The 12,954-nt window shown below is 35.6% G+C and overlaps 1 protein-coding gene across 1 annotated transcript in view; it reads left to right on the forward strand.

The window, feature by feature from the left end:
* Positions 1-487: 487 nt before the first annotated feature.
* The window catches only part of LOC142039097 (protein unc-13 homolog A-like), a 37,445-nt gene continuing 24,978 nt past the window's right edge, over positions 488-12,954 (forward strand). The window contains exons 1-5 of the mRNA XM_075045304.1: positions 488-729; positions 2,051-2,080; positions 5,496-5,595; positions 9,346-9,463; positions 11,223-11,346. Coding sequence (XP_074901405.1) covers positions 708-729; positions 2,051-2,080; positions 5,496-5,595; positions 9,346-9,463; positions 11,223-11,346 — 394 coding nt within the window. The 5' untranslated portion in view covers positions 488-707. The remainder of the gene's footprint in view (positions 730-2,050; positions 2,081-5,495; positions 5,596-9,345; positions 9,464-11,222; positions 11,347-12,954) is intronic.

The following is a 12,954-nucleotide window of genomic DNA, read 5'->3' on the forward strand; positions in this document are numbered from 1 at the left end:
TTTTATAATTATCTCAGTGGTTTGAGTATTGTTGTAAAATATTTTAATATTGCATGAGACTATTTACTATCCAACAAAGTGCTGCAATAGAATTAGAAATTCATGAAGTATGTTAAAATCCAGTTTGTCTTTTTGTGCAATATGCACTCACACTTCATTTCAGAAAATCAAGCCTACTTATGCTTAGCTATAGCTAATATAGTAAGAGTTCTGACTATTGTGAATCTGTGTTTAAAAAAAAAATAATTTAAAAATTAAACCTTCTGTATTCCACTTCAGATGCTTTGCAAGTGATAAAGTTTAAGAACTCCCAAAGTACATTCTTCATAAAATAGTTGCACTGAGTTTGTTATTGCTGGCAAGGATGGCATTCAGAAATGTGTTTAGACTAGAGACAGCTGCATACAGCAGATAGAATTTGAGGAAATGAGGGTGAGGAAACAGTTGTAATATTTCTCCTTTCCTCTTCCATCTCAGAATGTGTATATAGAGAGAAAGAATTTGTCATTGGTCTTTCACTGCTCCATCAATTAGCTGGCTTTCCTCCACGTGAAACATGGGAGGAGCATGCAGGAAAAGTGAAACACACTTGCAGTGAGGAAGCAGGAGGAAAAGAGTAATTTAGTCTTCAAGTCAAGCTAATTTTTTCCCATTTGTAAAGAAAACTTAATTTCAATTTATGTTCTTTAAAGTATTTTTCTACTGGAATGGAACTTCTCTCTGTAAAAGGTAGGTTTTCTTATCACGCAAGCTCCTCCACTAATATGACAAATATTTAGGAGGTGGCTATAAAAAGCAACTTCAGAGACTGCAGATGTGGATTGCTCATTTAAGTCAATGGGAATATTTCTTGCAGTTCTTCCTTCAAGGGAAGTCAAGTAAGTGCAGTGTGTAAATTCTACACTGTTGCAGTGCAGTTGAACTGCTTCAGTGTTTGAACTCTGCTTGTGGCTCAGCGACAGTTTGGCCTCTCCCCATTTGGGTTGAAAGTGAAATATTTCTCAGTGGGAGACATGATGGAATTATTCAGGCTGTCAGATAGACATTCTGCAAATATGATGCAATTCCATAGAATACTTAGGGATGTTTAGGGATAGATGAAAGCAAGAATAAGGAGAAGGGAGGTAGGTGAAGTTAGGCAAGTGGGAAGGGAATCGGAAAACAATGGTAAGCTTTTGGGAACATTTGCACTGTAAAGTTGTGGACTCAACATTTTGTTTTATTGGCAATTACTAGGTTCTAAGTACAGTAGTGAAATACATGATATGCATAAGTATTTTCTTAGAGCACGTTTAATTTTTGTAGGACTGCAGTGATGTTTCATTCAAACTGAACTGTCTTACATGCCTTGATAAGGCAGGAAAATCTAAAGAATATTTAATTATATTGTTTAAAAGTCTAAATTCAATGATCTTTAGTCAGACACTTGATACAAAATGATGACCAGGTTAGATTTTCAGAATTATGATGACTATCTGAATCATAATCTTATTAGTTTCAGGGCATTTTTCATTAATGGAAGTGATACCGTAGTGTGGAACTTAATGCTGTTGAACAAAGTCAGGATTTGAAATGTTCAATTTTTAATTGGTAAGATGTTTACTGCAGTATGTCTTTTCTAATAGGCAGAGTATATACAATGTAATAAAGGATTCTTTGTGAGATGATAGAAGCTGCTTTAGATTATTTGAAGTCTGTGAGCCTTCAGTGACTATTATTGAGAAGAATTTTGAACTAGCATTATGAGGTGATGGATAGTATACTACCCTTCCTGGTCACCTGGTCTCCATTCTGCCTTTTGTGTTGTATCCATGTATTTACTAAGTCTCTGTAAGCTGCAAAGATTTTCCATATGTTTTCTTTCCCAAAGAATTCTGAGTAATCATATTGTCTTGCCACAATGGTGCTTACATTTTTTTAAGAGTACTTGTTTTCATTTTTGATTGAGGTTCTTTATACTACAAAAATCCCTTATATTATTTTTTTTCATACAATTTATTGGCAAGTATTGTTAAGATATTATCTGAATATAATCTTTTCTTTTTAATAGTGAAAAAAGGAAGGCTGGATAAAGCAGCTGGTAAGTCTGATTTCCCTTCTAATTTCTGCTTTACATTTTTATTTCTTGGCCATGCATGTGAGTATCACACTAAAGAATCATTTAAGCCTGGGACTACTTGCATGCGTTTCATCAACAGTTCAGTACAAAACAAATGAAGAAAGAATTAAAAAATATACATATATTTTAAAGAGCAAATTAACAAACAAAATTGTGGCCTTGGACAATCTGTAATTTTCAGTTATTAATCATTACTGTCTCTCAAACTAGTGGTATTTAAAGGATATTTCCACTAAAAAGAATTTTTACATAATTTGATGACTTAAATGGGTCATCAGTTAAGAGAAACTATTTTTTTATATAAAGGGAGTGCAGTATTTTAGCTTCACCAGGGCAGGGAGGAAATGGTGTCTGAATTTTCCCAGTGAGGAAATACAGATGAGGGATACTGATGGGTGGTCATAGAGATCAGGTATAGGTCCTAGGCAATAAACATGAGCAAAATCAAGCTGCCAGGACTCTGTAAGTCTTCCTCCAGGACCAAGATTTAGCCAGAGTGGAAAAGTCCAAACTCAGCCAGAGATTTCTCACACATAGGTAGACTATAAATGTAAGGCCTTCAAGATCTTTCTAATTGCTAGTTCTCAGGAGAAGCAGGTATAGAACCTAATCAATGCAGCAAAATTTGCCAGTAGATGTTTGGCTAATACATTTAAGCAACCTCTGCAAATCGTTTGAACTTCTCTGGATTAAAGAAAGGTAACTTGAGCTAGCACAGGTTAAACTGCTTTCTGGGAACATGATTCTTCTAACTCTCTGTGAAGAAGTCATTCTTCACAGTAGGCTGTGAAGTATGTATATGAAGTATAGACTGAAGAATCATCTTTCTTTCGCTGAAATCCTAATGCAATCAGAAAAATGTTCTGCAGGGTTCAGCAAATCTTGTATTTTGTTGGTACTCAAAAGACATGATAATTTAAAGATGATGATTATCAAACAATTAGTTGATAAAAGTTAGGTAATTTTAATTTTCCTTTGAATGCTGTTGAAGGCTTGTTAATGCCATAAGTATTGGCAAGAAAGTTCGAATGGTGTATTCTCTGATAATTGGCTGTGTTTTCTTGGGCAGAAAAATTATGTAGGTGGTAACTGAGAGCACTATTGAGATACCTGCATTTTTCTCAAAACACTGGGATTCGCCTGTGGTTAATTTACTACTTTGTGTAAGCTGCCATGAAGCTGCTGTGCTCTGTTTTAGGTTGAAAGCTGAAGATAAGACTGAGGGGATAGCCTGCCCTTTTTCTTTTCACAAGAAGTTGCACTAGGTGCCTCCACTTTTGACAGCCAAAGGGTTGGGAGCTGCAATAATGGCTTTATGAAAACAAAGCTTCTTATCATTCAGCAAAATTTACAGCTCCTTTCCACTGCTGGGGTATTTTAATAATGTTCAGTCTTGACACTGTTATTCTTTAAGGAGGTTACATATTTGCAGTTTTTTAGAAGATAGTTTCTACATTTTCTTACTTGACATAACTCATGAAATCTGAAGAAGGTGGTTAGTGGTAAAGTGCTGAAGGGTAACATTTAGAACCAGAGAAGAGCTAAAGAGGTCAAGGAACTACTGGAGAAATAGCTATTTTAAAAGACAGATGACAAGATTCCAGGCAAGACAATGATAATGTGGGCAGTCTGAAATTTCTTTGTGTTTTGTGCTAGAAAAGGAGCTGGGGAAAGGTAGATCAAATCTGATCACCTGGCATGATACATAGGAACACAAAATTTTCAAATGGGAAAGATATTATAGAGTTGAATATGAAGATAATAGAACAATGAAACAGACTACCACTAAAAATGTGTCTTTAAAAGTGTCTATCTAGTCAGTTATGACATCATTTAAAGGAGGTAAGTTTTAATTTACGGGGAGGTTGGTTGTTGTATTTTTGATTTAAACATAGATATAGATGTAAGTGCGCAAAATGGCTGGAGTTAAATATTGTAGGTTGCTATTTTTCAGCCAAGTGATTTAATGGAGAGTTCTTTTGAAAATTTCTTAAACCTTGAGTTGCAAGCTTCCAAACGACAAACAAATTTTGCAACTACAAAATATTTTGCAAATTTTGTGTTTTGTTTGCCTCAGTTACACAGAATAAGCAATAGGAATCATGCATTGTTGACACCATTTCTCACAAATACATCACCAGACTTCTAAGTCTATATTGACTTTGTCAAGTGTAAGAACAAAGACATCTGAATTATAGAAAATAAAAAGATAACGTTGATCATTGTTGATTTTGTTTATTGAAAAAAATAGTTCCCATTACATAACATCCTTTAGTCCTTTTGTCAAATATTATCATCAGTCCTAATTGATAAGATCTCCATACAGGATGTACAGAGCTAACTTCTTCACACTTTTTGTTAACTGTGATGTAATGTAATTTGATACAACCTATTCAACAGTGTATTGTAGACAGTGACAGCTTCCCTCCAACTCAGACTGGTTGATTGACCTGTGGTAATAGAGACAGCTCAAAAATGACTTCTGTTCTTGGCTACGTCTCATATGTATGTTTTGGCAGTAGTTCTATTTTTAAAAAAAAAGTCTTTTTTTAACCATATGTCAATGCTGATCCTTACGTAGGATGCTGGAGGCTAGTGAAGGATGTGTGAAGCATGCAAGCTGAGAAGCTTTTCTGAACAGCCACATTCCCTGAGATGATATAATATGCCCTTTGCTGCCTTAGACTCCCGTGTGAGGCCCTAAAGGGTAGAGCTTTTCCTTCGTTCTTTTCCTGTTTTCTTTCAGTGATATTTTCAAGAGCTTTAAAATTTTTTTCTTTTATTTTATTCATTTTGCTGATTAGGTCCAATTTTATGAATACTCATACTGTGCATTTACAAAGACATTTACAAAAATGTTTGAGTTCATTTGGGACTGCATCTGAAATAAATTTTGCTGCTCTAACTATAAATAGAACTAGATTCACACACAAAGACAAGACTGAATTATGTTACAAGTCTGTGGCCTTGCCTTAGTTGGACATAAAAGCCCATTAGCCAGTCACCAATATTATCATACCAACTGAAAGGGAAAAAAAATCCTAATTTGCAGAAAGGGAGTGCATACTGGTTTCATGCAAGATCTTTCAGGGAGATTGATAAATAATCTGAGAAGCCATGCCTGGAAGCTGATCCTTAAAATAATTACTCATGTTTAGGATTATGTTCTCTCCCACCTGTGATGGGCAGAGATTTTCCTGTCATAATTTCACTAGAATTAATAAGAATTTCCTTGTTCAAATCCATGTATTTGAACCACACCTCTGAATGTTTTGCATGGAGTAAGAGTTAAACCCCTACTACCATGGGGCTGACCGTTTCCAGCTTCTATGAAGAAATAAAGTGAGTTTTAATGTGCTGGTTATTTCTTTTTCAGATGCATTCAAAACCTATGTTGTTTTAAAAGTCCAAAATTTAAAAAGCACTACAATAGACAGAAGGGGAAGTGAACCTAGCTGGGAACAAGACTTCATGTTGTAAGTAACAGGGAATTCTTATCAAATGTTTTTGTTGTATCTTTGCTGTATTTGGATAGTCTAGAGCAATTAATAACATCTGAGACGACATACTGATTACAAAAGCAAGGAAAAAGTATCCAGCTGAGAGAAAAGGTTGCCAGGCTAGCTCTAGGGAACAGAGCAAAAGTTAATTTTGCAAGCCACATTGCAGATCAAGGCCAGCAGTCAACAAGGGGAAGAAAACATTTGTCTCCAGTATCTTTAATTTCATGTAATGTTTTAGGAATACAGGAATGAGAAGAAAGAGAACTCAAATTCATCCTCATGCAACTTGATTTTTGTTTTACTCACTTTCCTTTCTGTATGACTCATATTTTATACATTCATTTATCTACTTAACTGCCAATTTAGGTGGTTTCTTTACTATTGACCCGTACTGTTTCTCACTTGTCTGCAGACATTTGCCCACTTCACTCAACTCTCCATCTTGTTATTCAGTCTTTGTTCTCCTCTTTTCTCTAGAGCCTTGTATACACCTTACTTGTCAGGAGGGTCCAAACACCTATATACTGACTGACATTCTGAGGAACCCTGCTTTCAACTGTCAATTTCAAAGCATTTAAAACCAATATGTAATCTCATTAGATGCTGAGATAGTATGTTAATCTCTACTATTTTTGGTCCCTCCTTTCTCCCTGCACAAATCTTTCTCTGTTAACACATTCTCTTTGTGGAAACATAGGTTTTATTCCTGAGGTCTAGAGTTGGTTGAAATATTTTTTACACAATTAAAAATTTAATTGGCTTTGGTTATGTTTATGAAAAATATCCTTTTTACAACTTTGAGGTTTTTTCTAATCCAAGTATTTTAATATTTTGTCAGAAGAATGAGTTGGTTTGAAACATTTATCCATACTTTCTGGTTGTCTGTTGTTTCTGTATCTTTTGACAGGCTCTACATATGCCAAAACTGACATTTTGATTGAAATACCCCCCCCCCCAATTTAATTGTATTCTATATTAAAAGCAGCATTTCTAAAATCTTCTTAATTTTTTTCTTCATAAATATTTCACATAAATTAATTTTATTTCACAGTGCTCTTAATCTCACTTATGGGCTTCATTTTCATCACAAATTTTTCCTACAGTTATTAATTGAATTTGGAAATTTTTTTGGTGTTGTGCAACTGATTTTTTAGACAACTGTAGGAGACTCTAGCTTGCTTAACTGAATATTCTGAGTGGCTGAAGGGCCTGTTATGTTAAGCCAACATATATACCTTCTTTACATGCCATTTTATGGCTAGATGTAATGACATATCAGGTCATCAAAAATTCAGACTTCTGACCATATTAAACTAATCTTAATCTGGGGCTAATTGCTCTGCCACTCCTCAGTCATCAGGTTTTTCTAGCAGACTGTTCAGAGCCACAGCCTAAATTATCCAAACAGGAGGATCGTATCTGTCTTTGAAAATGCTAAGGAAAATTAAAATCAATAGCTAGCCTTTTAAAATACCATTCTTATACTGCAGCTTTGACTTGCAGAAAAAATTGTCATGTTTTAGTGTAGAGGAATCATTGCTGTATGATAATACTGTGTTAACATGATTATTTTGGCACTTTACTGATCCAGACATAATAGTTCTATAAAACATTGGGTGGGAATTGGATGACAATGTAATAGTACATCAGGAAGTAGATCAATTAAATTTCAGCATTTGTCCTATCTGTTACCTTTAGTGCAGGAGGCAATTAAAAAATATTTTAAAGTGGGTGTGTGTAACCTATCCTCTAAATTTTCCTGAGTAATGTGTTACAATATTATTTAATACATTTGCTTTTCTGTTGTATAAATGCTTTGCTTTTAATCATATTGTATGTAAATGAGAGTGTTCCATGACATCAGTGAGAATGAGCAATTTATTAGGATTATTTTCTTAGTTTGCAATTTAAATGTTACCACAGAATACTAAACCGCTTTTCTTGCAAATACGTTACGGGTTTGCTGTAGCTCCATCTACTGCCTACTCAACTATACAACACAGCAGACTTTTAAAAGGCATTATAAATAGGCGTTTACAAATACATTTATATACACTTTGTAAAGTCATACTGTAGTTCATTTTCTTAAGGGCACTCTCTCAATCTCTGCCTGTAAAAACCGTGTTCTGTTACATGCAGAAATTACCAGCTTGCATTTTAAAAATCACATATTGTTTAAGCTTTCAACTTACAGTTTCACTGTTCAGTTATCAATGCAACAGTGTTAAAGTTGGGGTCCACAAATACTGGAAGATAAGAATTCACAGCCTGTCTTCCGTAACGTATTTGTAAAGGGGGAAGCTGAACAAAACAAAAATTCACTATATCTATTCAAGTGCATGAGTACAGTGGAAAATTAGACATTGAGGCAGCCAGCATAATGTTTGAGAGCAACATGATGAGTTCAGTACCCATGTCAGGGGTAGCACCCTTTGCCTTTCTCAGATTTCACTTGTCATTTTCCTGGTAACTTTAAGTACACAGTAATTCACTGTGGTACACCACACAAATCAGTTGAAGATTAGTTTTAGTACTTAAAATTAATTCAGTCAAATGGAGATTACATACAATCAGTCACAGCAGAGACATCAATGCCTACTTTATTGTTCATATTTACAGAACTGGTCTGTAACTGCTTATAGAAATATATAAAGGAATGCCAGACATTCCATGAGGAAATAACTTACCTCTTAATTTTAGTTCAATGTCATGGGTGAGTTAAATGGCCTGGCAGAATTTTATTTTAAATTCTTGCAAAATAAGGTTGTGGTATGGTAATTTTTTTGTCAAAACCAGCTAGTAATAAAATGCATGCATCCTATAAGTAGAACTAAAATACAGCCTGGATCTTCAACTCTTGAAGTTGAGAACTGTTTTCCCATTGGATTTTTGTTGTGCAGTGCAACTTCTCGATTCTAATGAAGGGAACAAGCTCCAAATGTCTTTTATACCTGGTCTCCTTTACAATGAAACCAAGAAACTAGTTCTGTTTCCTGCAGGAAATGATCTGGCACTTCCTTCTAGATTTTTGTGAGGGAAGATGGAATTTTTCCCATGTCATTATAAATCATTCTTAGCTGATAGTCCATGCTGATTGACAGTGTGTGCCATCATAGCTGACATTGCCAACTCTTACTGTTTCATTGAAAATGTTTCTCTGAGTTTTATGTTCAAAAGACTGATCATTTTTGTGGATCCCAGTTTTACCTAAAAGAACTCGCTTGACAAAAGGCTAACTATGTTATACTACCATTGCACCTAAGAAGTTAGCTACAGTGAAACCTGAGAATGCAGGTTCTTTGGGACTGTCCTGAGACCAGTGTCCTTTGGAGGCAACTGAGGGATTACATATGCAGAAATTTCTCAGAAGAAGCTAAAGCTGAACTAAAGACATTTCCTGGTCCTGTTTTTTTCTTGGGTTATATCCAATAGGGCCAAGTCTTATAGCAAAATAAAGCTACTAACAGCTGGGACTTCTGTGCCACGTTTGCAGCAGAACCATCCTCATCAGTTTGTAAAAGCAATCCTGAACAATAAGACATGAGACTTGTCTTGTCCAGTCTAACCTTTGTATCATGCCTGTTATATTGCCTTTTATGAGTATACCGAAAACAAAATACCTCTGTATCTGCTATAAGTCAGTAACTCAAGTTATTATGATAGATTACTGAGCAGTTGAGACTGTGTTTTCAGTTTAATGGTTTGTGTATTCATTGTTTTTAGTGAAATCTGTGCAGATGGAAAGGGCTTCATTATAGAGCTGTGGAAGAAAGGCTTGCTCTGGGATAGCATTTTAGGAGTTTTATGGATTCCCCTCGCAACTGTGGAATATGCAACAGATGTAAGTTGACTTTCTGTGGAAATATAAAACACTGAGTAAATTCCAATGAATTTCTCATTCTTAGCCTCCCCAAATACTGTAATGACATTTATGATCCATGTATATTTCTATCTCATTTGTTTCAGTCTGTAATATTGAGGCATAATGCACATGTGACTGTCAAAGTGACAATGGATATCTATTAGCCATGTACCCTGGAGAAATGGCTCATGTACTGAGTCAGGTATAATTCAGTAAGTGGGTTAGAGTTCATCTGCACTCAAGAATTATTAGGGAGGCAAGGACAGTTTGGTTTATGTGATTAGAGTGAGGGAATTTCAAATTGAGGTTCCTGGCTTGGCTCTTCAGTGTGTGACCTTGGATAAATCTCTATTAAAATGGGCAAAATACCATTGTTCTGTCTCTCAATGGAATTGGCCATTGTCTCAAAGAGGAAAACAGAAATTTGCTCTGTGGTACTATGGAAGAAATTAATAGAACAGTGAGTGCATAGAGAAGGATGAGTGGAGAAAATGAGTCAATCCAAAGAGTTACCATGTATCCAGCATAGTCATAGTTAGCTACCAGCATGAGCATGCTTGCCCTCAATAGGCTAGAAAGTAAAGAAAAAATGTTTCTGGGAGTGTGGAAATACTGAAGCAGTCTGCAAGTGCTGTAAAATCGTCTGAAATTGGAAGAAGTAAGAGGTACCTTATTCTAATATTCCACAATTCTCCCATTCATAAATATGCTATCCTACACATAGTCCATGGAGTCTATTTTTAAAAAAGTAACTCTGAATTAGAGAAGATGAATTTAGTCTTTGCAAATAAAATTAACTTTACCTTCTTTAAATTTTCTAAAAAATAAAAAAAGGCAATTGATGATGAGGTAAAGGAGAGAGAATCAGAAAACTTGCTTTTTCTACAGCGTCTCCCATCGGTGTCTGTAGCCATTCCTTTATAGTAACTAGTAAGTATTCATATATACTTTGAACTGACATTTCAATGATTCTACTCAGAGAATGGAAGCAGGGGAAGAAAGTAATTCCTGCTTAAATTAGAAGTTGCTCTGTATCACAGCTGCCAAGTGCCATTTCAGGCCCCAAGGCAAGTTGTTTTTCTCCACTACCCTCGCTGTTGTTGAGTTACAACTTGCTGAGACAGAGGTTGTGGCTTAACAGTAAATACTGAAACTTTAAACAAAGAAAGATGCAAGAGTAGAGATTGTTTCTTAATTTCTTCAAACCCTCTAAGCCTTCATTTATAATTAGGCCACTGTGGAACTTTCCTAGTTATTTGTCCTGTTCATCTCAACCCTGCAGCTCTGCTCTGAGCTTTATAACTCAGAAATAACCTATAAGGGAGCGGTACTTCAGAAGCTCTTTTTTGGCTTGGTTATTAGCATGTGGTAATTCCTTCAGTCTTGTGAGAATGTGCTTGTTTGGCACCAGTTCAGAGGGGAACTGGAAAATTTCAGTTCATAAGAGTAATTTTCAGTATTCGTGCTTCTTTGCATCTTAATTATCTGGCCATCTTAACATGTGTTTGTCTATATTGTAAAGCAAATATTTTATTCTTTCGAATTCCATGCCTGTGAGAAAACTTGATGAAGTCCTAACTATTACTTACATAAACAGAAGTTGGAAGAATCTGGAATGGATCCTAAGCCTGTTGGTGTCATAAAGAAACTCCTGTTGATTTAGAGGAACCTTCACTGAGGAAAAAGTGGATAATGCTATAAATCCTACCTAGGTAACTTTTAGAATGTTTTTTCCTAGGAAGGTCCAGGTTCCTGGTGGACATTGCATTCTGAAGTAATAAAAAATGGGAGTGAGATTCAAGGCACAAAAACACCAACTTCACATGAGATCTTACTGGATGTCTACTTTGCATTACCATTTGGTGAGTTATGGATTGAGGTCTCTCTCCAGCTTTCCAACCGTTCTATTCCGCTTTAAGTTCCTGAAATACAGGGGTAAATAGCATTTTTTTCTATAGAATCTTAAATGCTTATTCATCACTGGAGCATTTGTATAATTGATAGTGGTAAGTGATAGAATCAGAGCGCCACTTCCCATGAGGAGCTGGCTGAACCATTTCATTGGTTAATGTTCATCCACATGTGGATTGTAGAGCTAAAGAACAAAGTACTTCCTTAAGGCTCAATCTAGTAGAGCCTGTGTGTTATAGCTCTGTATCATGTCAACTTTGACCAGCTGTTTGCACAATGTAAGTTTTAGTAAAATCTATGGCTTCACAAAATCTAGTGCACATGAAGATGGAAACTGCATATATATGTATGAAAATAGTGTATATGAACGTAGAAATGGAAACTGAACATCAAATGATGCATCACCTCCCATTATTTCCACATATAATACAAAGAGATTGACTTTATCAAGATTATCAGTCCATCTATATGACATGGTCCAATATGCCAAATAATTTCACAAAGATAGATTAGCTTAATATTTTACTCTTTAAACAGTCTCATAAACTATGGCTGAAGAGAGTAATCCTAAAATTTATACAAAAATAAAAGTAAAAAATGTGAAGAAATGTGAATGAGAAACATTATTTATCTCTTGAAAGGGAGGAATAAAAGTCATACCAAAAATATGCTCTTCACCTGTTTAATGTTCTTTTTGAAATGCATTGTCTGAAACTGAACTTGGCAATACAGCTAATGCTGATTAGAGCAGTGTCCTGGTTTTGGCTGGGATAGAGTTAATTTTCTTTCTAGTAGCTGGTATAGTGTTATGTTTTGGAGTTAGGATGAGAAGAATGTTGATAACACACTGATGTTTTCAGTTGGTGCTAAGTAGTGTTTATACTAAGTCAAGGATTTTTCAGCTTCTCATGCCCAGCCAGCAAGAAGGTTGGAGGGGCACAAGAAGTTATGAGGGGACACAGCAAGGACAGCTGACCCAAAGTGGCCAATGGGGTATTCCATACCATGTGATATCATGCCCAGTATATAAACTGGGGGGAGTTGGCCTGAGGAGATTGCTGCTCAGGGACTAACTGGGCATCAGTTGGCAAGTGGTGAGTGATTGCATTGTGCATCACTTGTTTTGTATATTCCAATCCTTTTATTACTATTATTATTGTCATTTTATTATTGTTATCATTATTAGTTTCTTTCTTTTTGCTGTACTAAACTGTTCTTATCTCAACCCATTAATTTTACTTTTTTTTTCCAATTCTCTCCCCCATCCCACTGGGTGGGGGGGGAAGTGAGCGAACAGCTGCGTGATGCTTAGTTGCTGGCTGGGGTTAAACCATGACAAGCAGACTAGTTATTTCTGATGTTTCTGGATGTAGTCTGCATGACTACACTCCTGTTAATACACGTGGTAGAATGTATACCTTTTCACAGAGTAACTGTGGACTGTTGTGGATTCTTATGAGTCACAACAGGGCCTACATACTTTTTTTTTTTTTAAACAAAAATGACTCTTTATTTAGTATTTCTTAGCCAATCAGACATTGTAAAAGATAACCTAAGCC

Source organism: Buteo buteo, chromosome 13 (assembly GCF_964188355.1).
Source record: "Buteo buteo chromosome 13, bButBut1.hap1.1, whole genome shotgun sequence".
Lineage (NCBI taxonomy): Eukaryota > Metazoa > Chordata > Aves > Accipitriformes > Accipitridae > Buteo > Buteo buteo.